We start from the raw sequence: 24,356 nt of genomic DNA, 5'->3' as shown, positions 1-24,356 counted from the left end.
ATTTTGGTGTTATATGTTAAATTTTTTGCGATTATGATAATTTATGTTTTTCTACCTCAATTTTAGTCGTAAATCTTTCAATATTTGACGGTTTATATTGATGTTACACAACAAAAATCAATACTATATCAAACGTAAAAGACCATGAGATATTTTTCTCCACATGCTTAAAATATCAAAATTATATTTATGGAGATTTTTTTATTAAATAATATAATATAGCATAAGTAGCACGTACAAGGGGAAAAAACTAAACATTTTTTTGGTCGGGAAATTATTTGATAGCGACGTCACACTCACCACCCATATTTGTGAACAAATCTTTTGGAATTTCGCTAAATATTCTTAGTTTAATATAGTGATAAGACTACATTTACGAAGGAATATTTGACAAAAACTTTAATAAAGTTTCTTGGTTGAACAAAAATCGAATGATAAAAAGAAAATAATGCTTTGGGACTTTTGCATATACATGTGCATTTCAGCAGTTCTGCACCAACAATCAAGAAACAAAATAATTGCGTAAGACAATTTCCAAGCTAGAATACCATGCAAGAAGAACATTTTGCTAAAAAGCTACTGTCTTCATATGGAGAGTCTTGAGTCTGAACAGATCTGCAATCTGTATGGGAAACTGCCATCGAGGACCTTTATCTGCGGGAGAGTTCAAGAATGGCATCTATGGAGCTATGTTGCATTCTCGTAAATACAAGTGATCATAGTCAACATACTTTTCCCAATAGTTACGGAACTTTAGTATGCCAATCTCGAGCCATGGTTTCAAGTTGCCATTATAATGTATGACCGCTGCACGCTCGACATCTTTTTGAGAGACATTTGGATTATAGCCAAGGCCCAAGACATGCCAAAATTTATCGAGAGGAAAAGTGCGATTCCAAAATGTAATCAAACCAGGTGGTAGGGTCCCAAGTTTCCACAGCAGTCTGTCATGATTCTGAGCAATGAAAAGCACTTGTGCTTAAATATTAAGAAACCGAGTATTTATCTTACAGACTGATAAGAGTAACATGCACAGGAAGATAAGTATGTTGCAAGATCTTGGAGAAAGTTCAAAACAAAATATTAACCATTCAGGCTCAAGAAAATTGTATTTTGCATCTTACCAGGTTCTGCCATTTGTGGTACACCCCAGTGATATTTTGTTTCTTCCACTCCTTCAGATCGAAGATATTCATCCCAAAAGCCCAACCACAAGCATGAGGATCAAAGTTTTTTGAAATAATGGGATTTGAAAAGTTGAGATACCGGTCAAACCGATGAAAGCTTTCTCCACACGTTTCAACCACTCCAATGACCTTCCCCTTAAGATTTAGGGACCAGAGGCCGGTGAGATCCTTTTGAACCACAATATCATCATCTAAGAACAAAATCTTATCCAGCTTTGGAAAGATTTCTGGTAGGTAAAAGCGAAGGTGGTTCATAATTGAGAGGTACTTGGGGTTTCTAAACTTCATGTTTGAATCAGATTCAGTCCGTTGATTCTTAAAGTAATAATCAATCATGGATGGAGAACCCAACTGCCTAAGAACTGGACTGTAACTTGAATTTAACCACGTGAATTCCTCTACATTCTGAACCTGTATCGTAGCTTTCCCTGGAAGGTTGGCCAAAAACCACATTTTCATCGCAGCATAATTGAGCCTGTCGGTGACCACATGAAAGACATGTTTCGAAGGATCCTGCCCAGACAGAATCAAAAAATTCACTTCAAGATTGGAAAGATCGGCTAAAATATAAAATTATTTTTGGTCCATTTCTCAACTAATCTAGCCCCTATACTAGAGGTTTCTAACAAGATCTAATAAGATTGCATAAGAGAACAAGATCTAATAAGATTGCAAAAGAGTGTCAAAATTAGTAGACTTGGTAATAATACCGCCATTTAAGATGCTTCAGCTTTCCTATTGATCACACAAAAATATATGATCGTTCTTTACCTTGGCATGAGTAATAGTTGAGTTCACAACAACTGCAGCAGCCAATATGTTGTCCGAAAATAAGGCATAGTGGTAAAACTTGGGATCAGCAAATTTTTCCTCATTTGGAAATTGTTGTTCAGAAGAGTTCAACATGAAATAATCTGTTGAGAGGCGTAAGGGAAGACAGTGAAGCCCTTTAGGCATTGTTTTCGCAGTCAAGTGTGTCAAAAACAACTCTTGTTTCTTGTGGACTCGAAGCTGCTCCTCAGCTAAATGAAGCATAGCACGGAGTTTCTTTATTACGGCAGCACAATCATCTTGTATTTGTTTCCCTTTCAGTAATGTTTGCTCCATTGCTCTCAATCTCTCGTTAGCACTACAAGTGAATCAGAAACAAATGAGATACAGAGAAACATGTCATTTTCTCTAGAAATTTGAAGACCAAATTATGTTGAAATCGAATAATACTTTTGATTATTTGAGATCATATTTGATATCAATAAGATATGATAAAAATAGCAGAAATTATTCTGGTATCTAAATCCCCATTTCATCATATCAAAGACATATCATAATCTTAATACATACTACGCACACATATATATTAACAAAATTCTGCAACCAATTAAATCTTATGCACACCAAAATAATATACTAACTTTCTGGGAAGCTCAGAATCCTTGGTGGCATCACCAAGTACTCGTTGAACTTCCTTCATACGCAGTCGGAGCTCCCTTATAAATTGGGGAATGTTTCGAGTTCCTGAGAGAGAAAGATAAAGCTTTGCACGGATGAGTTGGTCCTTGAGCTGAAGAACAAGGGCGTCCGGAAAAACTGTTTGTCCATTCTGTTTCTCTGTTCTAGCCTTCATTTGTACTCTTCCAGTATCTTTGCTAGATTCGGAAGACTGTTGCTCACGTTTAATTTCCTAGTAGAAGAACAAAGACATCAAGTGATGGGTTTTAGATACTGCATAGTATACGCTTAGCACAGAGTGATAACAATGAACTAGAATAGACAAAACTTTCATAGTTCTTGGTTTCATGTCCAGGAACATCTCATGCTTCTAAGATGCATATTTCACGTGCATCAACAGATGTTCAAGGTTAACTATTTTTCATATTCCACCTAGTTTTACAATGGTATATGGGAAGTAAGAATGCAACAATAAGCAACAAAACTCATGTTTTGGATAACCTATGATTCCTACAAGAATCAAATGTCAAACTCAAATCCTTGTAGGATTAAGATGAGAAAATGAGATAACATGCACATTTCAGATGCAATAAACAAGATAAAAAGGAAATATTATATAATTAAAACCATGATAGTACGACTTTTTGAAGCAGAAGTTTAGTCATAATCTGACCTTTTTATCGGAGACTCTCTCTGATGTCCCCTCAAAACGAGGCTGATCATTTTCTTCCTTCACATCATTATTTGCTCCCTTCTTTCCAATAAGCTTGACCGATCCACTTTCTTTTGAAATTTCTTCACCCATCTCTGCCTCTTTGGCTGTAAAAATCACCTGTCTAATTGGATTCTCATCAGACTGCTGGTTACCTTCACTGCTGCTCAAAGTGAGAGAATTGGTAGTTTGGTCCTCCACTGATTCTATATCATTTCAGTAAAAAAATGAATTATACAACAAAAAATGATTTAAAAAAAAATTAACAATTGTGCAACAAAAAACCTCCAGTCAGCTGTCTTGTAATTCGGGTGCTCTCTCCAGATGCAGGGTTTGAGTAATTCGAGCCGGATTCGACTGAATTTTCAGAATAAACTATGCCCGTTGGTTCTTTCAGTGTGGTAGAGGACTCCTATAATGGAAATAACCATTACAGAAAAACAGAATAACAAAAATCCAAAAATTCCATAAAAACTTAAACCCAAATAGGAGAACTGAAATTCAAGAAATCTATACCTGAGGTAGAACATTTAAAGGCCTGACATCACCAGAAAATGGCTGCAAACGGAAAATTTCCAAGATATGAATTCTCCCCAAAAAAGAAACCAAAAAAAAAAATTCAAGGAAAATTTTCGAAATACAAACGAGTAGCTAATAAAGACTTACAAATGCTGAAGCATCTCCCACAAATTCATTTCTAGCTGTATAGCAAGCAAAAGAAAACTCCAATCAATCAAACCATAAAACCAAAATTAAAGATATAAAGAAAATTACCAATTCAAGTCATTCTTCAAGAATAAAAAAAAACAAAAGAAAGCAAACAAAGCAATAATAGTAAGAAGAAAAGGGGACATTACAAGAAGAGTCGGTGAAATAAGCACCGAGAGTGTCGGTGTAAAGAACAATAGGGGCAAGAACCGTCACCAACAGAAAGAATATCACTGATTTTCTAAACTCCATCTTCATCCTGTAAGCTCTTCCCCAATCTCACCCTCCAACTGACAAATTTCAAAGATTCAAAACCAAATCTGTAAATATATACGCCTGGATTTGCACACCAAAAAACCCAGAAAATTTGTAAATCTTGATTATAGTGTCGGTAAACGGAGTGTATCCATAGGAAGGGAAACAACCCACAAATCACAGGGTCGAAAACTAATGAATCGGAAAAAGAAACAAGCTTTTGAATCTGGAAAACTCCGGTTAAAACAAGCAGACCAGATGTATGAAGGAGATTAATTATATTGAAAAAGCTCACATATTTCTTGATGTGGATGTGAGTTGGGTTGGACGCTGCTCACTGATCTGTCATCTTTCTCTCCTTTTCGAAAATTCACCGTTAAACAAGGGAAAATGAGAAAAATTGAATCTCGTTATAATTCAATCAAAAATAATTTTGACCACATTAAAATTGAACTTTTTTTAAAAAAAAAAATTTGATCACGTATAAAGGTGTTATCTCAAACTCCAATTAAACAAAAAACCCAAACCCTAATAAATGAAAACTCGATTAAAATATAAAAACTCAACTCAAATTTCACTCCAACGAAAACTCAATCCAAATTTCATTTAAATAAAAATCAACCCAAACTTGATTCAGATACGAACATTGACTCAGTGATAAAAACTCAACCAAAATATAAAAAAACTCAACTCAAACTCCATCCAAACTCAATTCAGATTCAAACTCACATAATAATAAAACTCGACCCAAAAATTATTATAAGTTTTATATATTTTCTTGCATAAAAGATTAAATATTGATGAATTGACTTAATGGTAGGAAGAGTTCACACAAAGAATTGTGTCTGATCGGAGTCCCGCCATTTCAAATACTATACATTTTAATGACACCATTAATAAATAGGGAAAATAAGTTAAATAATTTCGATCAACTTTTTTTTAAGAAGCTGACATCTTCAAGTGTATTTGAAATATATTTATGAGATCATTTTTTTTAAAAAAAAAGTTGACCGAGATTAAAAAATAAAATACCCTCATTAAAGAATCGAGAAATTGGCCTTCAGTCCCCAGCCGTCGATTTTTTTTGTGTTCAGTTCCTGGGTACTTTTTTAGTACCACATTTCCACATGAAATGTACCACATTTCCACATGAAATGTACCACATTTCCACATGACATAGTACCACAATTTTGTAGGTAGAAATTGAACCCAAAGAAATGTTTTGGTCGAGTATTTTTCACCAACTTTCCCTTAAATAATGACCATTTCATTTTCTTTTATGATTTAATTAATCAATTCCCTAATTCCTAAAGTATCAAAATTTAATTTAATTTTATTATATTTGTAGTAAGCCCATTATCTCAGACGATAAAAAAAAAAACTAATTACAAATATTTACGACACGCGTAATAACATTAACTTTTATAACAACAACTAAGCATATTATTAAACGAGGAACTGATTGAATTTTCTTCGTTCATTAATTAACGGATCTTTGCCGCAGCATATTTCGTCGGTCGTTGAGTTCAAGCTTCTTGAAGATGATAGCTTAATATCAAATTTTAATATATTTTATTTATTATAGACAAAAACTTATACAAGACGTCCGTATTTTGTGTGAGTGATTTTTTATTTGGATTATCCATGAAAAAATATTATTTTTTATGTAAGAGCATTACTTTTTATTGTAAATATAAGTAGGATTGACTCGTCTCACATATAGAAATTCGTGAGACCGTCTCACAAAATACCTACTCTTTGTTATATTAACATTGTCAGCATTAATATTTTTGGTAAAAAACGAAACTAAATCATATATTTTCAGGTCCCGAGATCTATTTTCTTGGAATTTCAATCATTTCTTGGAATTTCAACCATTAATTTGGGATGTATTTACAAGTATCTCTGTCAAAATAAAACAATCATACAAAAAAAAAAAAACTCACATAATATATTTTCGTTGAACAATCATACATGTATTTTCTGTTTTAGTTTTGTAAAATTAAGAAATAATTAAATTGGGTTAATTTTGTAATATAATAAAATATAAATAGCAAAAGTGGTTTCTTATTGTATTAAATATTAAAATAAAACTTCCAGAATAAATAATTTATTCGACGCAACAACTTCATAGTTTGCTGTCGTGTCAATAACTGTAATAATATTTAATTTGACACGACAGCAAATTTATGAATGAATAATAAATAAAATTGACGAAAATGTCACCTCCCATGTTTCACCACGTAATGCCCACTTGTCACCTCCTCGGACCGCCGCCATGCAATTCCGCCACCACTCCCGTAAATCTCCCTGTAATCTCCCTATAAGTGTGTGTACTATTTATTTATACGTGTTTGCATAATAAAAACTGTCGATCTTCCAGCTACCCATTCCCGAAAAGTTTGCGCACGTATGGCTTTCGCAGCAAGTGACTCCGGCGCCGACGCCAATAACCACCTGGATGAAACCCATTTGACCATCCCGAGCATCAAGCTTCAGTGCTTACCCCACCTGACCGACTACCTTCCGGGTCTCAAAACCTTTCCCAACCCACTAGACAAGAGCCCCTTCTTCCACCCCGTGTCCGAATTCTACATCAACAACTCCGACGTCATCCTCCGCCACATCCTCCACGATCTTTCCGGAGAGTTCTCATCTCCGAAACCCCACCTGGCGTACCACCGGGCCGGGCCTCGGAAGGTCATTTACTTCGATCCGGGTCAGGTTCGAGCCGCCATTGTGACGTGCGGGGGGTTGTGCCCCGGCATGAACACGGTGATCCGCGAGCTGGTGGTGGGGCTGTGGGAGCAATACGGTGTGCGCGAGATTTACGGCATAAGGGCCGGGTACCGAGGTTTTTATTCATATGATCCGGTGCAGTTGAATCCGAAGATAGTGCATGGTTGGCACAAGAAGGGTGGCACTGTTCTTGAGACTTCCAGAGGTGGGTTTGATCTTCACCAGATAGTGAATTCCATTCAAAACCATGGCTTTAACCAGGTGAATCTCTCATTTTTTGTTTTGATTTGATCTAGGATGCAAACAGATCGAACACAATCGAATACTATTTAATTTTTTTCCCCAATTTTAATTTTATGTTACATGAAGCTCGAAAAATAAAAATTTTTTAAATTTGAGTTTGGCTCGATTTGAAGTTTAGTCGATTGATTTAGTTTACATTTAATTTTCGGGTATGATAGCATAATTTATGCGTTTAATTATATTTGAAAGTTGATATTTTTATCAAGTTAAGGTGGATTTAGTATATTGATTTTTTGACAAAGATTTTAGCCCGTCGGTGGTAACACAAGGAGTTCGTATAGAATATACCTCGATAGACCAGTGATCTTTTTGTTGGTAAGGACAAGTATATTGGTATTTAGAATGTAGGAAGATAATTAAGCATCCTAATGAATGGGGGAAAAGAAAGAGATACAGAGTTCTAAATAATTCAGTTGGAATGCAGGGGTGGTTTGAATGGGCCTAATTCGAACAGTTAATTCACTGCTAAGCTTAGGAAGAATTCTAGAAAATGACTTTTTTTTGTTGGATTCTTTCAAAAATTGAGAGTCGTTGCACGGTAATATAGAGCTGAGTAGATGCACCACTAATTGTATGATGCAACTCTTTAGCATTGCTTGGAAAATACAAAGTGAAATGCAATCGTCCCACATCATTGGAATTGGATTTTGAGGAATGATGAGGGGTTTCAGACATAATATTATTAGACCATGACACTAGTAGTTCACTCAGACGGCCGGGCTAAGCACACTCCCGAGCTAGATCTACATGTTATATCAATAAACCAACACGATCTACGAATATACGTAGCAATATATTGTGCAAGTATCATGATGCAAGAAATATGGCCCTACACCTGTGGAGGGTTTAGACTTTAGATGCTAGCATGTACTTACAAAATCTAAGATGTATATTAAACACATTTTTATTTAGAATGTTCTTTTTTTAAAACTTCATGTGCAAAATCATTATGGAAGTTGAATTAACTGGTTTCGAAAATTCATGAAGGAACTTGAAAGTTGTCTAGAGTTGGAAGAGGTGACCCAACGCTCCAAACTCCCTCTTCCTCTGTGATCATATAGATAGAGTTGCTACTCGCCTCACCCTTCTTCCCCTGCATTAACATGCTCGTGAACCATGGTTTATACCTTGGCCAGCTTTTCTAAGAAACATCTCATTTAAAACTAGAACTGGCAGCTCTTCTTTAAATACCGTGGCTCTATTTGTCTTTTTTAGTCATCGTCGTCATAATACATGGACAAATATGCAGCTATACATTATTGGGGGAGATGGCACTATGCGAGGGATGGTCGAAATATGCAAGGAAATCAAGCAAAGAAAGCTAAACATTGCAGTAGCTGGACTTCCCAAAACAGTTGACAATGATGTTGGCATTATCGATAGATCCTTTGGTTTCCAAACTGCAGTGGAGATGGCACAGCAAGCTATCAATGCAGCTCATACAGAGGCCGAGAGTGCCGTAAATGGAATTGGCTTAGTCAAGCTAATGGGACGCAGCACAGGGCACATTGTCCTTCACGCAACCTTAAGTAGCCGTGACGTTGACTGCTGCTTGATCCCGGAAAATGATTTTTACTTGGAAGGAAAAGGTGGGCTGCTTGAATTTATCGAAAGTAGGCTCAAATATAATGGACATGCAGTTTTGGTTGTTGCTGAGGGTGCTGGACAGGATGTCATACCTAAAACTGGTGATCAATCTCATGTACAAGAGAAAGATGAATCTGGGAATCCGGTTTTCTTGGATGTAGGTGGTTGGTTGAAATCCGAGTTAAAGAATTGGTGGAGCAGGGACCATCCGAAAGAGCTTATTACCATCAAGTACATAGATCCCACATATATGATAAGGGCTGTTCCTGCTAATGCAACTGATAATTTGTATTGTACACTGTTAGCACACTCAGCGATTCACGGTGCCATGGCTGGGTACACGGGGTTTGTCTGTGGTCCCATTAATGGGAATTATGGGTATATTCCAGTGGACGAGGTGGCTCAGGCCAAGAATCTGGTGGATACTAAAAATCATAAGTGGGCTTGGGTTAGATCTATCACCAATCAGCCTGACTTTGTAAGATTCTCTGATGTGAGTGGAATATGAATTCCCAGGTTGGATTTCTACTACATATACTTGCTACTCTTTCAGTCATTGAGATTTGTTTTCATTAGATAATTGGGTTTATCGGTCTTTTAAATGTAAATTTTGGAAGGAATGGTTTTCTCCTCTCTTCTAAAGACCAGTCCCAACTACCTTGAAAGACGATCCATATTTTTAAGAAGTAAAAGGTTGCACATCTAATATGTGAGACAGGCTCTCGAAATGCTTAATTATTTGGCGAGTTGATGAGAACTATTTGATCAGTATCGAGTCCATTTGATGCTTTGAACACATGCAAACTATTGAACATGATATATATTATATATTAGTTGCCGATAAAATTTATTAAACACTCATTTTTAGAAACAGACCGGAAGAAGAAAGTAGACATTTCATCCTGCTGACGAAATTTATTGAAACATAAAGAAACTCATTCTTTTGAACTTTTACATTAGATACGGAACATATAATATCAGCAACACACTGATGCAGGTTGTTTAGCAGCAGTCTGGTCCACAGCACACTCTTACACAGCGGATCAGCGACTGGGAGAAATCAAACAAACAGCATCGGCAACCTTCAAAACCAAGAACAAAGAAAAACAATTTACTATAAACGCGGAGTTCGTATTTTTTGCACGTATTAACATTGAGGTGTTTGGCCTCAAAATTTTCGAAAATGAATGATATAATATGTAGTTCGATGATGTATTGTTTTATGTTCTGAAAGTGAGATTTTATGATGTATATGTTATATCATTTAATAAATAACAATTCAGCTCATTATATTAAATCATATTTCCTTTGGGTTTTTTTTCCCACTGTAGAAGATTTCGAAATAACGTTTAAGGCAAGAATACACAAAATATGGGAAATTTGTATGCATGTGATATTCGAATGTAGTTGAAAAGTTGCAGAAATTTTTTTTTTAGAAAAAAGAAAAAGTGGGAAGCCTCATTAATTAGCGTCTGCGAGAAAGAAAAGTTTGATGCATGTTATCTATGGAAAATGACCATAACTACCACTTTCATATGATAACTTGGTCCAATAATGATAATATTTTGAGTGTTGGGTCTTGTGGAAATGAGGTGTTTTTATTGGAATTTAACAAAATGAAATTGTACCATTAAGTTCCATTTTCCGGAAGTGAAAAATGTTTTGGGAAAATGACACCAAATTTAGCCGTGAGATGTAAAAAAATTGAAGGAAGAATCAATATAGTTAACCTTGGGGATGCACCGTGCCCTGCTGCACCTTAGCTGCATTCGCCCAAGTGACTAGGAAAGCTACCACGAGCAGCCATGCCACAGTGATGATCAAAGATTTTGCATTGGCCATCTCTTTAAGTTTGTGTAGTTTTTTGGAATTGATCAGAAAATGTGGATATATGATAAATCCCTTTTCTTGAAGCCCTTTTATAGTGGAGAATCATTCCCCTTGTTGGATAATATTTGAAATTATGTAGTTTTCGAGCAAATAAGAAAAATATGTGAGATGGAATTTCGTTGGATTATCCATCGCTGCTATTGTTGACTTGGAACACTCAAATCCTTCTGATTAGGCGGTAGTGACTCTATTGTAGTTGAATTTTGTCAGTCAAACTAGTGGGAGTTTGGAATGTTCTATGGGAGGGAAGACTTGCATGAGCTTACTACCATTTTGATTCAGAAGTTTTATATTAGTATTTGGTAAAGATTTTCAAAAATCTTTTATTTGGAAAGTTCATGAAAATTTTACCATAATAAATTATGTTTTATGTGATTCTTGATATCATTTTAAAACTTTTTAATCAAACAATAACTGTTTTGAGTTGTAAATAGACCGATTATTTATATATACAAATTGGCTTTAAGATTCATATCTCGTGTCATTTCAAAGGTTTTGGAAGGGCCACACGACCCTTTTTTTCCCCTTTCATTTTGATCAAGATGAAATGATATATTTTAGGAAAGAGCAACACTTTCGAGTGGAACAATATCACTAGTTCAAAGTCCAAAAGGGCGGACTCTTGCCCATTATACCACACAACACAAAAAAATGTAAGCTAGTGCGGAGACTTGACAAGACTAAGTTTGTTCACATTTTATGCTGGCCCAGACACTTGTTTTTCATTGAAGGTTGTTTACACACAAATGAACTTGGATATTCATTCATGCATACCAAATATTGCTAGACTGCAGGACTAGACATTTAAAACTTTTTAGTACATTTCTATGCATTAAAAACTTTTTAGTAGATTTCTTCAACATAAAATTTAGCCATGGCAGTAGCAGGATATCTTACGAATAAGAAACTCACGACGGTGGAGCAGAATACAAGAGTGTCGTTGCTGTAGAAAATTTCCAGTACACGAGGCAACGATGACTTAAAATTGACAGTAAGAAATTTTAGAACTAAATGCAAAATAGATTCACAAACTTTTTCCTGCCATGCAATTATCCAGAAAATTCGGTAGCCACAGTGATGATATATACCACGGCATGTGTTGCCGCTGGCAAATTTGGGTCTGCATTGCTTCGCGAATGGAGCCACACAAACATCTAGCCACCCTAAAACAGAAAGATCTGATTCAATTGGCAAGTGGCAATAATGTGTTGCGAAAGAAATTGGCTCGTCCAGCGCGAAAACCAACCTCATTAAATGTACATAAATCACGTATCTTTTTGTTTCCTAGTTGCAACATAAAGGAATATGTGAAAACAAGATGAAATGATTGAGAAGCAAATTACCTGACCACAATGCATCAGTTGAGAGTCTATATCGAAACTTTGATGTTAGCCAATTCGTTCAATGCTTCCTTGAGATTTGCTAGTTCGTCTAAAGCAATTCTAAGAGGGTCTCTTAACTTGTCCTTCATGGCCTATAAACAATCATTAACAAGTCTAAAAAATTAAAGAGCTTTGGGAAATTGAAAGAAACGAGATAATTTCCAATTCCCAATCCATTTGGATCTTGGGTTTTAGTAAAATGCTAATAAAAAAGAAAATACGAGTGCCTTGGTTCTTCACATACATACCGCTAAAACACAAAAAAACTTGCTCCAAATCTCAAAAGTTTTCAAGAGCAACATATGCAGTACCTTGAGAGCAGGCATAAGAGCAAAAACTTCATCAACCGATTCAGGGTGAATGTTGGCAATCAAACAAATCTAAAGGGATGAAATAAGTTTATCAAAGAAATATATAAATGAAATAAAAAGAAAACAACAAATAAAACCCTCTAAACTATGTACCTCGGCATCAGAAACACCAAACTTCTTGAGAGATCTAATTAGAGTTAACGGTCAGCAATGCTTGAAAAGTAATTACAAGAATGTCCTATTGTCTATAACCAGTAACATATATGGCTAGGAAATAAAGTAAATTCACAAGAAAAGAGGATACTCGAGTATTTTGTTGACAGTCTGAGGACTTGTGTAGTTCCCACTTCTCTTGGCATACGCCAGTCCCAGATCAAACGACCTAATTCAAAACAAAAAATGGTAAACTATTCAGAATTTCAATCATATTCACATGATTCAAGAGAAGTAGATGAAAAATAAAGAGCCGAAGCGGAGTCCTGAGATGAATGTGATGACAAGAAAAGGTAACTTTAATCCAAAAAGGCAGAAGAAAGAGTTGAGTATGCGAAGGTCAAAATTTTAGCCAATGTCACTCACACAGGAATTTTTATATCTGGATCTTGAGACAACATAATCATCTGATCTTGAATACCTTGCAAAATTTCTGCAGCTTCACAGTCCATCAAGCACGTAGTATTTTGTGGAAGTTCTGCACATGCATTATCAGATATTTCATTTATGATAACGAACAAAAAATGCCCAGACAAGTACACAATGAAAATAATCAGAAACAAATTTCTCTACCACAAATGCAGTAAATTTGGACCAAATAATATTCAGTTCAACCATCCCTCAACTTGGAAAAAAATGACAAGCCAAATCCGATGAACTAGATATAATACACCATGACCGGTCATAATTTTTTTAAGACGTTTTGGTTTGGATTTTTTGGCAATAATAGAGCTTTGTATTATTTTTACTTTAAGGGTAGAGACCATTTTTCCAGTGCATCTATTGTGATCTTTCATGCACACATGATTCTTCAACTTGTTAACACATTTTCATTACCTGTGAGAACCCGAAATCAATAAAAAACAAGCGAAGTAGACCAGGCATATAGAAGTACTGACTGACCTTGCTCGAGCCTACGCTCCCCTGGAGGAGGTGCTTTTCCTGTGGGTTTTTTACTGACATTTCCAACTTTGTCCCCTTTTCCACCTTTACCCCAGCCACCTTAAAATATTGATGAATTCATTACCAAAATGAATGAAACAAAATCACTACCCAAGCTCCAAAACATAACCAAACCTGGTGTATCATCCCTCCCATTAGATCTTGGAGTATTGGCTTCCATTAATCCTAAATAATTGGAATAATGAAAAGTTCATCAAAAAATTATGCCATTTGTCTTTTCACATCAAAAAATTATGCCATTTGTCTTTTCACTTCAATGTGTTGGCTACTCAGCAAATAGTCAGAATAAAAATGTAAAAAAAAATACATGTCAAAAATAGATTTTTAACCTTCAGCATCAAACTGAACCTTTTTCCCTTTCTTCGACCTTGCAGAGGTATCATCCTTCCCAGCTGTTCATTTTGCAGGAAAAAATAGATACTAAACAAAAAAGTAGAGTGACAATCATTCTACGCAGTACCAATGCAACAAAGACTGAATTACACCATAAACGATGGGTCCAACAAGACATAAAGGCCAGTCTATTCCAAAATCACCAGTAACTTGCATTTTATCAGACAATAAAGGTAAACTAACTACATTAAAAGATCCATTTGATACATAGTAGTTTGAAGATCCATAAAAAAGTAAAACTTGTTCGTAGGCATGCAATAACACCGTTAATTAACAACCAACAATCATACCTCTAGTTATTGCTCATAATATGATTGAAAAATGCAGGATAGCTCACAGTTCCCATATTATAATCGCTTATCCAGATTGTTATTCTTTGCTTAGATATAACATTTCTATATTTGCAACCACCCTACCTAAAATGTTCTCATTTAACATTCAATGACTTGTGCTCAGCATATGCATATTTTAACAAATTGAAACCAAGAGTGAACGGGCATACGCATCTTATTTTTTCCAAATGATTGAGAATTCCTATTTCCAACACTAGTTCACACTCATTTATTTGTTGGATCAATTTTTTCAAGAAAGAAACAATAGAATGTACCTTTTCTCAAATTCAAGAAGGCAAACGAATTGGACAGTGAACTTACTGATATTTCACATACCGAAAATTCTTGTATGTGATAGCAAACTACTAGGATGACTAAGTAAACCTTAAACCATAGTATATGCAACATAAAGAAAACTATATTTCACACGAACATAAATTAGTAACATGATTTATACACCGACGAGCACAACCAATTGAATCAGCCAACAATTAGCCACGAGGTAAGTCAATTAATCTCCCAGAACTTCAAATACCGAGAGAATTTAGGCGTATGCCCGGGGTAGCCGACTCAATAATATAAAATCTCATGTATAAATTTTCAAAACATATAGGTTAGCAGCTGGGTGCGAGTGCGTCCTCCCAGAAAATTATTCACTTCGGGGCCAAAAAAAAGTTGCAAGAAGAGAATCCAGTACCGGAAGATTTCAGAGCAGATTTTCCACCTGGGAAGAACCCTCCTCCACCTTTTTCTGCCATATTGTTCCCCTTAAATCACCTTGAGTTTATCAAAAAGTCCCACTTAACAACTGCGTTGCTCAAAACAACAATTAAAAAAGAAAAGCATAAATTCCCAGAGACATTTATTTAGGGGTATTTTTTTTTAACCCAAGGCAACAATTTTTTTTAAAAAAAATGTTGACTTGGGTTATTTCCCCAAATATCCCCATTATTATCTGCGTACTCGTATGATTTGGAACACAACTCACATAAATACAAGAAAACCGTTTCACATGCAAAAGAAAATAAACAAAGAAGCCCGACTTTACAATACATCAAGGTAAAAAGCAAAATTTTCGCTCCAATTCCTCACGGGAAGGTAACGAATTCTCCAGTCTTTTCGTAAGAAGAAAAGATAACCCAAGAAAAAACTAGAGAAGACATAAATTTTTCGATAGTTCTTACCAGATTGGCGGACGACGCGGAAGTCGGTGGCAAGCGACGACAGTAGAGGGCGGAAGATTGTGCTGGTCAGTACCATTGTTGTTTTGGTTCCGTGGTGCTCTCTCCCGTATTTCTTGCTACAATTCTTTGCTCGGAACTATAATAAGTAATGCGACTTTATTAGTCATCATTTCAAAAATTTATGACCTTTTCGTAAAGAAACACAAATATAATTTATTTCCAGTTCCCCTATGAAAAGTAAAACCGGAACCAAACTGCTTGGACACAGTCCCGGTTCAAGTTTTTACAGTTTCAGTTGTAGCTTGAACCGATTGAAATAATTTAAAGGGAAGGATAATGAAACGAATTGTTTAACAATTATATAATAAAATAATATTTATATTTTGTTTTTTTATTAAAAAAAATATGATTTTAAATTTAATTTGCATAGATCGAATAGTTTAATTGCATGATTTAGTGTATATATAATATGTACCACAAAATCTTAAAATTTAAAATTAATTTATCGTTCATTATGGTTCTGACATCACATTGTTTCTGTTTTTTTATAGTTTTGGTTCCTCATTCTAAGAAATTGGAACCAGATTGTAAGTCCACGACCAAAAAGAATGAAATTTTATTCATTCTAAAGTTGAAGTTATTTCCATATTAATTTATTTTAGTGGCTTAAATAGTAATTTATTAATTGTAATTCAAAACAAAAAAAAAATTGAATATTCTAAAGTTCGAGCTACTATAAATTTATATGATAAATTCTCAAGAAAAATGCAATTGTTCTCAAGATATTATTATTTTTTCAACATTTGAAGGTAAAAAATGAGTACATAGAAGTCATGAAAAAATATGATCAAAATATTGGATTACAAAGAATTTACATCAATGAATTGAACTTGAGCGTGGCAAGTGTTATAACTGGTGGTCTGCTACTGTCACAGAATATCAGATCTTCCAAGAAGCTCAAAGATATCTCTCTATTATACTGGAGCCTAGCTACAATCTATATGCTAAGGTTTCTCGTGTTTCAGCAAAAATCAGGGGAACCTATGAAGGTTGAGAGGCGCTGTGTCGAGTGTTATTCGAGCTATACAATGTAACTCAACATAGTGCGCATTGGGAAAGAATAAGACTTCATTGAAACTGGCTAGATCGGTCTACGTTCCTGAAACGTATTCCTTCTCTAGTACACTGAACACGACTTTAAGTCGCTCCTGAAGATTGAGAGTAATGTTCTTCGTGATTCTTTTTCGATGTTTGGTGTCTTTTAGCCATGCGATTCCAAAGTATACTTGAACACTACAACCTACAGATCTTGAAGGTAAATCCTCAATCTGATATCTCAAGTGAAGCTGCAGTTAATTATCAATCTGAGTCAAAAGACTGCAGAAAAAGAGAGTGAGATTATGCTACAGTGTGAACTGAAAAGTGGCAGGGTACTAACCGTAAAATAGTCGCCAAGTGGAACTCCATGGAGGGTCATGACCTCTTCTATGAGCCAACCGTTTTTACCCGAAAGACGGGACTTTTGCTGAGTACTGGTCACTTCTCCTCTGTAATGGGATATACGCTTGTCAAATTTGTAATAAAGTTGTCTCTGATAGACGTCGGGTTTTTCAGATTCCCATGGGCTGTGAGAATAGTTTAGGCATCCAGCTCGTTCCATAACCCTTCGATCAATCTCACTCCCTCTGAATAACTCCATAGAAAAACTAGTCTGAGAACAACAAATCAGAAGTATTAAAGTTATTCACGTGAAAATGAAACCAAAAGCAAACAACCCAAGACAAAACATGCAGAGGACAAATAGAACAAAAACGGAAAATGAGAAATAAGCAGTCATCCACAACCAAAGGCCAATACATTTGTGTGAAGAGCATTGCTTTTGTCAGAATATTTTGGGCCTAGAAAAGTACTTACAGGTACAGACAAGATAGAACAGTAGATAACCGACATGTTTACGTCCTCAATTCCAAGAAAGGACCCAGTCTCCTCGGTTTGAAGGCTTTTGGCCTCAACTTCTTCCTCTGCAACAAGGAGATTTTTCACAATGGACTCCTCTTCAGTGGTGTGAACACTGTTAGCTTCAGATTCTTCCTCAACTATTTGTACCTTCTGCTCAGGAGTCAAGGCTCTCGCCTTCCAGAGAGCCATTATTGTTCTGTATAGTACACATTTACAAGACATTTTCTTTTAAAAAATACAGTAGACTAGAAACAATAAGAAACTTATTTAAGTCACGTGATCTAAACTTTCGAAGCAATTTATCGTTGTTGCAAAACATCCATACAAAATTGAAAAGCTATACCAGAAAAATCGACACCTCATTTATTTTAACAAAATCAACAAAACTTAAGTACTTTCTTAATTATAACTTCAATTAATCAGATTTTAGGCATCAGTACATAGAGGAACAACAAGGCTAGCAGATAACTTCTAAGTTGAGACAGATAGACCAAAAATAGGGGTACAAACAAGGCTCATATGTAGACCAGTGCAAAAATTCATCAAGGATGAAAAAAATGGCCAATATTATGAAATATGAACTCTAGAGAAGAAGATGGGACAAACCAAATTTTGTTTGGGAGTTTTTTAAGGAAGAGAAAAGAAAGTAAATGGAGGGAAAATTTCCTTCTCCAGATTCAAAATTCTTTCCTTCCAAAAATGGGAGGAAACACAAACAAAAATAATTGTTTTCAAATAAATAAAAATTATTTCCCTTCTTTTTTTTTTTCTCAAAATCCCAAACAAAAAAATACATCGTTTGACATTTCTCTCCTCTTCCTTTCTCTTCCTATCTTTTCCATTCCAACTTCCAAACTAAGCCTTAACTCACAAGTAAAACTTGAAAATTACCTATTTGCCACATTGAAAGACACAAAAGAGTGAAAATGAAACTTCAGCCTGCCTTCTGCATCCTGTGTCCTTGCTCCATGTCGTGCATCAAAACCTCTTCCAAGCCTTAGTGTCATGACTACCACAGGACTGCCCATTGATGACAAAGTAGGAGGAATGATTTTAATGTCTTCTATATCTTCCCAGAGAAAGAAAAACTTTGTCTTGTGACCAAATAAATCAGCATGGAACCCAATTATTCTTGCTGACAGAAACAGACGGCCCTGCCACAGGGGCAATAAAATCAGTTTCCAAGACTCATACCCCATACATAAACAAGAAACTAGGCTCCAAACATCATCACTCTGAGCCTAGGGAAGTGCTTATTTTTGCAAATACAGTAAGGTAGGAGGAAACGGAAGGAAACCAACTGAATGGGGAAAATCACCAACAGTATGTGAATTAAGAGAATAGCTATAATAGGTAAGTAGCAGAAAATATTACACAAGAAAATAGAGAAAAAACAAATAATACAACAGATTAAATAAGTACCTGGAGGGGCATTTTACGTTTCAAGTGGCACGAAAAGTCATTGATGAGAAATTCCTCTGGAGGAAGCCCAAAGAGCTTCTGGAATGCTGAATTTGTTTGAGGAGAACGCAATTTAATCTGCAAACATTCCGTGGACCATGTCAAATAGCTGGATAAGACGGAGATTTTAAAAACTGAGACACAACTCATAGAGGGAATCTAGGAGCTAAAAAGGAGACCCCATACCTTCTTTCCCACCTCCTTTTCCATCTTACTAATATAATCTCTGAAACCATTACTACCCCTGGTATTGTTCAAGAAAATTCTTAAATGCAACTTTGATTGGCATGCCTGAGCCAATTTTCCTTCGAGAGGAATCCAGATATCAGACAAGTCCGATATATTAGATTTCAAGAAATTAATTTCAGTGCGTCCAAGAGATGTGGCTTCATCAAAAGGCCCGTCAAAATCAAAAACTTCCACATCCAGCACAGATGGAGGCTCTTCCATTGCATCAAATTCAAAAATTTCTGCAACGGATCATCAATTTCAATGAATTAATTATAAAAACAGGAAAAGATAAAATTATCACTCATTTTGGCAAGAAAAAATAGAATACAAATATAGCAATTATCATACCATTCCAAAGACTATCGGATTTCTGGAACTTGATAGAGCTGGTCTTTGTTTTACCGTTGCAAGTAAACACCACGTAAGGGTCAGAGAATCCACTTGAGTCGACTGCCGCCAAATTTCTTCCTTCAATTAAGGCAACTGTGAGCAACCAACCATCTCCCTGTGCTTTGATTCCATGGTCGGTACCTATTATCAGCATTAACGAAATAAACCATATTAACCCAGTGAAAACTTGTTCAACGCCTAAATTTGACAGACAGTCCTAACTTTGCTGAAATTGAATTCATAAAATATGAAAGATATGACAAAATTAAACCATATCTGTGTCAAACTAGAATCACATAACTACATGCAGAATGTGTTTATTATGTGCATGGATATGCATTTGTACGCATCAACATATGTTGATGTGATGTAAGCAGCGAAAAACCCAGATCCATCTCACGGGAATAGCGTCCCTCTCTAGGTGAGAAAATATATATTGTACCTTTTTGAACTCGGGCCTGCATAAATCGAGAAATCAACTCCAATACCCGTTTCCCTTGCAGAACAAGTACTCCACACACAATCAATTCACCAATAGAATCAGGCATGTCTAAACCAACAAATTCAAGACCTTGAACTGTGTTGGGCATGGCCAGCCATACATGCATGAGCACATAAAACCCCATTAGAATTGTTGAAATGACTGTAAAATTAGAAAAATACTGAGCTGCCAATTTCCAATCCGAAGGACGTTCCGCCTGAAGAGATGCTAACAGCTGATCTTTCTCCAAACCAATACCTTTGAGATCAACAGGATTTACATTCTGAGACAACAACTTTTCATATTGTTCGAAGCTTTCCTTGATACCTTGTTTTGCTCCACCTTCGATCATACTTCTCATCATGGTGCTCTGCAAAAAGTTCATTCTCCAAGAAACTACAAGCTTAGAAGACAGTTCACCCGATGGCTGCTCGGGTCCTTGGGTAATACAGTAAAGCACTTCAGCCCTGAAAATTTTCCCGTATGGTGCATCTGGAGTGTTCACACTGGACAAAACAGCAAAAGTTTTCCCATCTGCTTTCAAATATGTTTGCTCCTCTGTAGTTTTTAAAGCTTTAATCAATTTACTTGCAGCCTTGGTATACGAAACCACTCTTTTCAAAACCGCACCACCATTTTCAAATTTCCAAGGCCCTATTTGCAAATCTGTTGATCCTTGTATGTCCATTACAGCTTTCAAATGATTTGAGTCTGGCGAAAAGAGCACTGAGTTCAATTCTCGTGGAGTTATCCCATACAACTGGTCTAAAACTATCCCTCCGGGTAAACTACTTGGAACCTCATCTCCTTGTTCTCTCATCTCCGTTGTTTTTATTAGTTCTTCAAAATCAACTGATGAGGATTGCTCTTCGGTCTTGTCCTCCAAACCCAATGCACTTACACTTTCAGGTAAATCTGATATATCAGACGTATCATTAGAACTTACGGACACTGAATCCACATTCTTGTTAAAAATTTGTGCAATTCTACCAGCTAATGTTGGTGCATATGATTTTTCCTCCTTAGACGGGACTTCTTCTTCTGACCTCATAGGAGAAGATGACCTTAAAGGAGAAGATCTTGATGCTAAATCTGATGTCAAATCAGCAGACTTTCTTGGATTTACAGGATCAGTGATAGGTGGCAGGTCTGCCAGTGTGTTACTTTGAGAGAAACATATGGTGAGAAGAATTTCACCTGTTACAATGCAAGAGGAGTTACAATAGGATAACGGACCTTCCCAGTGACAGAAATTATCCGAAATGCCATCTAAAAGCATACTCAATCCAATGTGAAACATGGGCCCTTCCTTCCCTTTTGTTCATTCAATTAAAACATGCATGCACAAAATACAAAAAGAAATCCAAGAAATCAACAAAATAAGAAAAACAGGAAACCAATAACATTGTTCTCCCTGAATAATACATGCTTAAGGCATCAAAAGTAAAAAAAATTACCAAAACGAATCGGAAATCTTTAATCAAAATCCTAAACCAAAAAACTCATAAATTCCCATATTCGGCATCCAGTCGAGTGTTCAAGAAAGTTAACACAGCCTAAAGGAAAAGAAATAAAGATTACACGCCTTACCACAGTCCTTGTTCTTGGTCTTCTCATTCTTCGGCCGCAATGTATACCAAGAAGTACCAAGGGAAGCGTCCTTGGCTTCAAAAACTTGAGAAATGGGAATTTTGACTTTCCCAATAAAATCATGGTTGAAGTACTTATCTTCGTCTAAAACTGATATCAGAAGCTTTTCTTTCAAATCGTCAACTTTAAACGTAAATTCCTCACACCATGATGGGTTCAAGCACTTCTTTAAAACTTTAGTCCTGAACTTTTGCCTTCCCAACTGTAGTTTCACGTACGGATCGCTCGATCCATTTGGGTCCATTGCCGGTATATTTCTTGCTTCAATTACTCTCACTAAAAGCTTCATGTTTACGAAAATTCTATGTTCATCAGAGACAATGACGACAGACTTGAATAAGTAACAAAAATCTAATCCAAGAATTGAATTCTCCAGGAAGTTAAGGAGACGAGAGAATTTGATCCTCAATGCAAACCCTTTATTTCACAAAATCAGAAAATGAATCCAATCGCATTAAAAAATCCCCGTTCAAGAAACAGAAGCTTTGAGAAGATAACAAAAGAACACCGAGAAAATCAAGAGGTAAGAAACAGAAAAGCATGAACTGCAAATTGGGATCAAAATATGAAACGGGAAATGGCGAAAACAAATTCTTGATGAAACTGCAAAATCAATATTTAAAAACGAAAACAAAACAAAACACGAACAGAAGCGGTTGTCGAATTTATTCAAGAAAAAACGCTAAAATTTCAGATGAAATATGTGAAAATAATGTATCTGGAAAAACAATATATTATAAAACCCCAAAGAAAAATAGAATTTAATTGCAAAAATTAAATATGGGCAACTGTTGGTTTAATTCATTTCTGTTTGTTCAATGAGGATGGAGAGAAGGGGGTAGATGCAATTTAATTTAAAAAACAAAATAAAAAAAGATCGGGATGCTGACTTTTTCTATGCCTTTATTCAATTTGAGCTGCGCGTATGTTTTTGGACTAATTGACTTGCAAACAGACAAATCTTCTAATGTATCACATTTTTTTATTACGGATAATAATAATTATTTGGTAAGATCTCGTGCAAACCAACCTAGTATTTTTATGTTCAAAAGCTAATTGTAATTCATCCTGATCTTTATATATATACTAGTTACTCTGCACACGCGATGCGTGTATATACAATCTTTTTTATCATTATCGATGGACTAAAGTGAATTTGACAAATTATTGAGAGACTAAATTGATATTTGAATGGTTGAAATAAAAAAAAATTAAAAGTGTGTGTTGAAATTAAAAAAAAAAAACAAAAAACAAAAGTGTAATATTAGTATCATACAAGGGTAAAATTGAAAAACAAAAGTTGGTGTCCCTCTAGGTAGTTATTATCATATTCTCACACTTAATAATATAATATATAAGTATAGATATGTTAGTTATATATAATATGTGAAATCCCAATTAGTAGGTCTCTTGTAAGATGGTCTCACGAATTTTTATCTGTGAGACGGGTCAGCCCTACTGATATTCACAATAAAAAGTAATATTCTTAGCATAAAAAGTAATATTTTTTTATGGATGACCCAAATAAGAGATCCGTCTCACAAAATACGATCTGTGAGACCGTCTCACACAAGTTTTTGTCAATCCCAATATTGGTGAAAATTCTATGTAAAAAATGATTTATTTATTCTTGTTTTCAAATTTAAACATTTGTCTGTAAATAATTTCAAAAATATATGTGCTCAAAATTTAAAAATACATAGAGTTAATAACTTTTTCAAATATGATTAACTCTAAATATAATTTTGATAGTATTCTAGAAGTCAAATTTAATTTAAGTGTACAAAATTCAATAAATATGCTCATGTGGAAATTGTGTTGAAAAGTACAACATATATTTGTTTTTGTGTGCCCAACTTGATTGATTGATGTGATTATACTAATAAATAATATCATGATTATTAAAAAATTTGTATAAGATTTTGGAATAATAAATGACAAATAATAATATATTTAATTTGATAAATTAATGATGAATTGTTTTAATTTTCAACTCTGAATTATATACATAAATACTCTTTAAAGTGGATTAATGGTATGTCAAACAGTGATATTGGATAGATATTTGCTACATATACAAAAAGTGCACCCTCTATATGGGGGATGAGATGATAATGAGCAATTTATAGAAAGTAAGGAATGCTAGCGCTCTGATCCTAATTCCTCCTTCAGTAGGTTCAAGAAGCTTTGATATCAGGACACATTACGATAGTTAGGTCTGGTGGGATTCTCAATTGAATTACTTATTCATCGAGTATATCATTCGTCCCTTACGACTTTTTACCGTGATTGGGCTTTGCAGTGATAGAACCTAGTGAGTCGGAGATAATATTTCTCAATTTCTGTTGATCCAACCGATTCTTCCAATGTATATTTTTAGCTACAATGGAATTCATAGGTATAAGAAGAAGTCCTCAAATTAAAAAAAATCCAAAACTGCTATATAATAAAAAAAAAATGTTATTAATATAATTAGATAACTAACTTTTAAAAAAATATCCATGATCTATACTTCTATATAAAGAATCTACCTAATATAGACAAAAAGACATGATCTTTTCCTTCTAAAATTGCTC

At 35.1% G+C, this 24,356-nt stretch overlaps 4 protein-coding genes and 1 long non-coding RNA gene across 11 annotated transcripts; 1 reads left to right on the top strand and 4 right to left on the bottom strand.

The window, feature by feature from the left end:
* Positions 1-418: 418 nt before the first annotated feature.
* On the bottom strand, positions 419-4,762 carry LOC142540632 (putative galacturonosyltransferase 4). 2 transcript variants are annotated; one of them, XM_075646928.1, is made up of 10 exons: positions 4,607-4,762; positions 4,206-4,346; positions 4,015-4,049; positions 3,865-3,906; positions 3,634-3,760; positions 3,310-3,554; positions 2,600-2,868; positions 1,959-2,316; positions 1,125-1,700; positions 419-955 (listed from the first exon to the last, which is right to left on the bottom strand). In XM_075646928.1, the coding sequence occupies exons 2-10, from the start codon at positions 4,312-4,314 to the stop codon at positions 680-682; spliced, it is 2,037 nt and encodes a 678-aa protein (XP_075503043.1). In that variant the 5' UTR covers positions 4,315-4,346; positions 4,607-4,762; the 3' UTR covers positions 419-679. The 2 variants fall into 2 exon arrangements, with proteins under 2 accessions (XP_075503043.1, XP_075503044.1); XM_075646929.1 differs by lacking the exon at positions 4,607-4,762 and having other exon boundaries at positions 4,206-4,600.
* Positions 4,763-6,667: 1,905 nt separating this feature from the next.
* On the top strand, positions 6,668-10,240 carry LOC142540633 (ATP-dependent 6-phosphofructokinase 2-like). The gene is made up of 3 exons (XM_075646930.1): positions 6,668-7,311; positions 8,603-9,456; positions 9,938-10,240. Exons 1-2 carry the CDS (start codon positions 6,724-6,726, stop codon positions 9,446-9,448), a joined length of 1,434 nt encoding a protein of 477 aa, XP_075503045.1. The 5' UTR covers positions 6,668-6,723; the 3' UTR covers positions 9,449-9,456; positions 9,938-10,240.
* Positions 9,743-11,171, bottom strand: LOC142540636 (uncharacterized). Its single transcript, XR_012819135.1, has 2 exons — positions 10,671-11,171; positions 9,743-10,022 (listed from the first exon to the last, which is right to left on the bottom strand). It is a non-coding gene; the product is annotated as an uncharacterized LOC142540636 (long non-coding RNA).
* Positions 11,172-11,721: 550 nt separating this feature from the next.
* Positions 11,722-15,751, bottom strand: LOC142540635 (DNA-directed RNA polymerases IV and V subunit 4-like). Of its 4 annotated transcripts, none has more exons than XM_075646934.1 (11): positions 15,609-15,751; positions 15,122-15,232; positions 14,029-14,091; positions 13,814-13,864; positions 13,640-13,723; positions 13,103-13,214; positions 12,828-12,905; positions 12,677-12,710; positions 12,524-12,592; positions 12,174-12,304; positions 11,722-11,993 (listed from the first exon to the last, which is right to left on the bottom strand). In XM_075646934.1, exons 2-10 carry the CDS (start codon positions 15,180-15,182, stop codon positions 12,200-12,202), a joined length of 657 nt encoding a protein of 218 aa, XP_075503049.1. In that variant the 5' UTR covers positions 15,183-15,232; positions 15,609-15,751; the 3' UTR covers positions 11,722-11,993; positions 12,174-12,199. The 4 variants fall into 4 exon arrangements, with proteins under 4 accessions (XP_075503049.1, XP_075503046.1, XP_075503048.1 ...); XM_075646931.1 differs by having other exon boundaries at positions 13,640-13,738; positions 15,609-15,750; XM_075646933.1 differs by having other exon boundaries at positions 11,722-11,984; positions 13,640-13,738; positions 15,609-15,750.
* Positions 15,752-16,379: 628 nt separating this feature from the next.
* On the bottom strand, positions 16,380-22,594 carry LOC142540631 (C2 and GRAM domain-containing protein At1g03370-like). 3 transcript variants are annotated; one of them, XM_075646926.1, is made up of 10 exons: positions 21,721-22,592; positions 21,121-21,327; positions 20,092-21,045; positions 19,608-19,790; positions 19,215-19,498; positions 18,990-19,106; positions 18,459-18,721; positions 17,523-17,763; positions 17,047-17,319; positions 16,380-16,954 (listed from the first exon to the last, which is right to left on the bottom strand). In XM_075646926.1, exons 1-10 carry the CDS (start codon positions 22,067-22,069, stop codon positions 16,760-16,762), a joined length of 3,066 nt encoding a protein of 1,021 aa, XP_075503041.1. In that variant the 5' UTR covers positions 22,070-22,592; the 3' UTR covers positions 16,380-16,759. The 3 variants fall into 3 exon arrangements, with proteins under 3 accessions (XP_075503041.1, XP_075503040.1, XP_075503042.1); XM_075646925.1 differs by having other exon boundaries at positions 20,092-21,327; XM_075646927.1 differs by having other exon boundaries at positions 16,878-16,972; positions 20,092-21,327; positions 21,721-22,594.
* Between the last annotated feature and the right edge of the window lie 1,762 nt (positions 22,595-24,356).

This window comes from Primulina tabacum, chromosome 3, assembly GCF_025594145.1.
Source record: "Primulina tabacum isolate GXHZ01 chromosome 3, ASM2559414v2, whole genome shotgun sequence".
NCBI lineage: Eukaryota > Viridiplantae > Streptophyta > Magnoliopsida > Lamiales > Gesneriaceae > Primulina > Primulina tabacum.
Note: the sequence above shows the minus strand (reverse complement) of the source record. Positions and strands in the feature narration are given on the sequence as shown.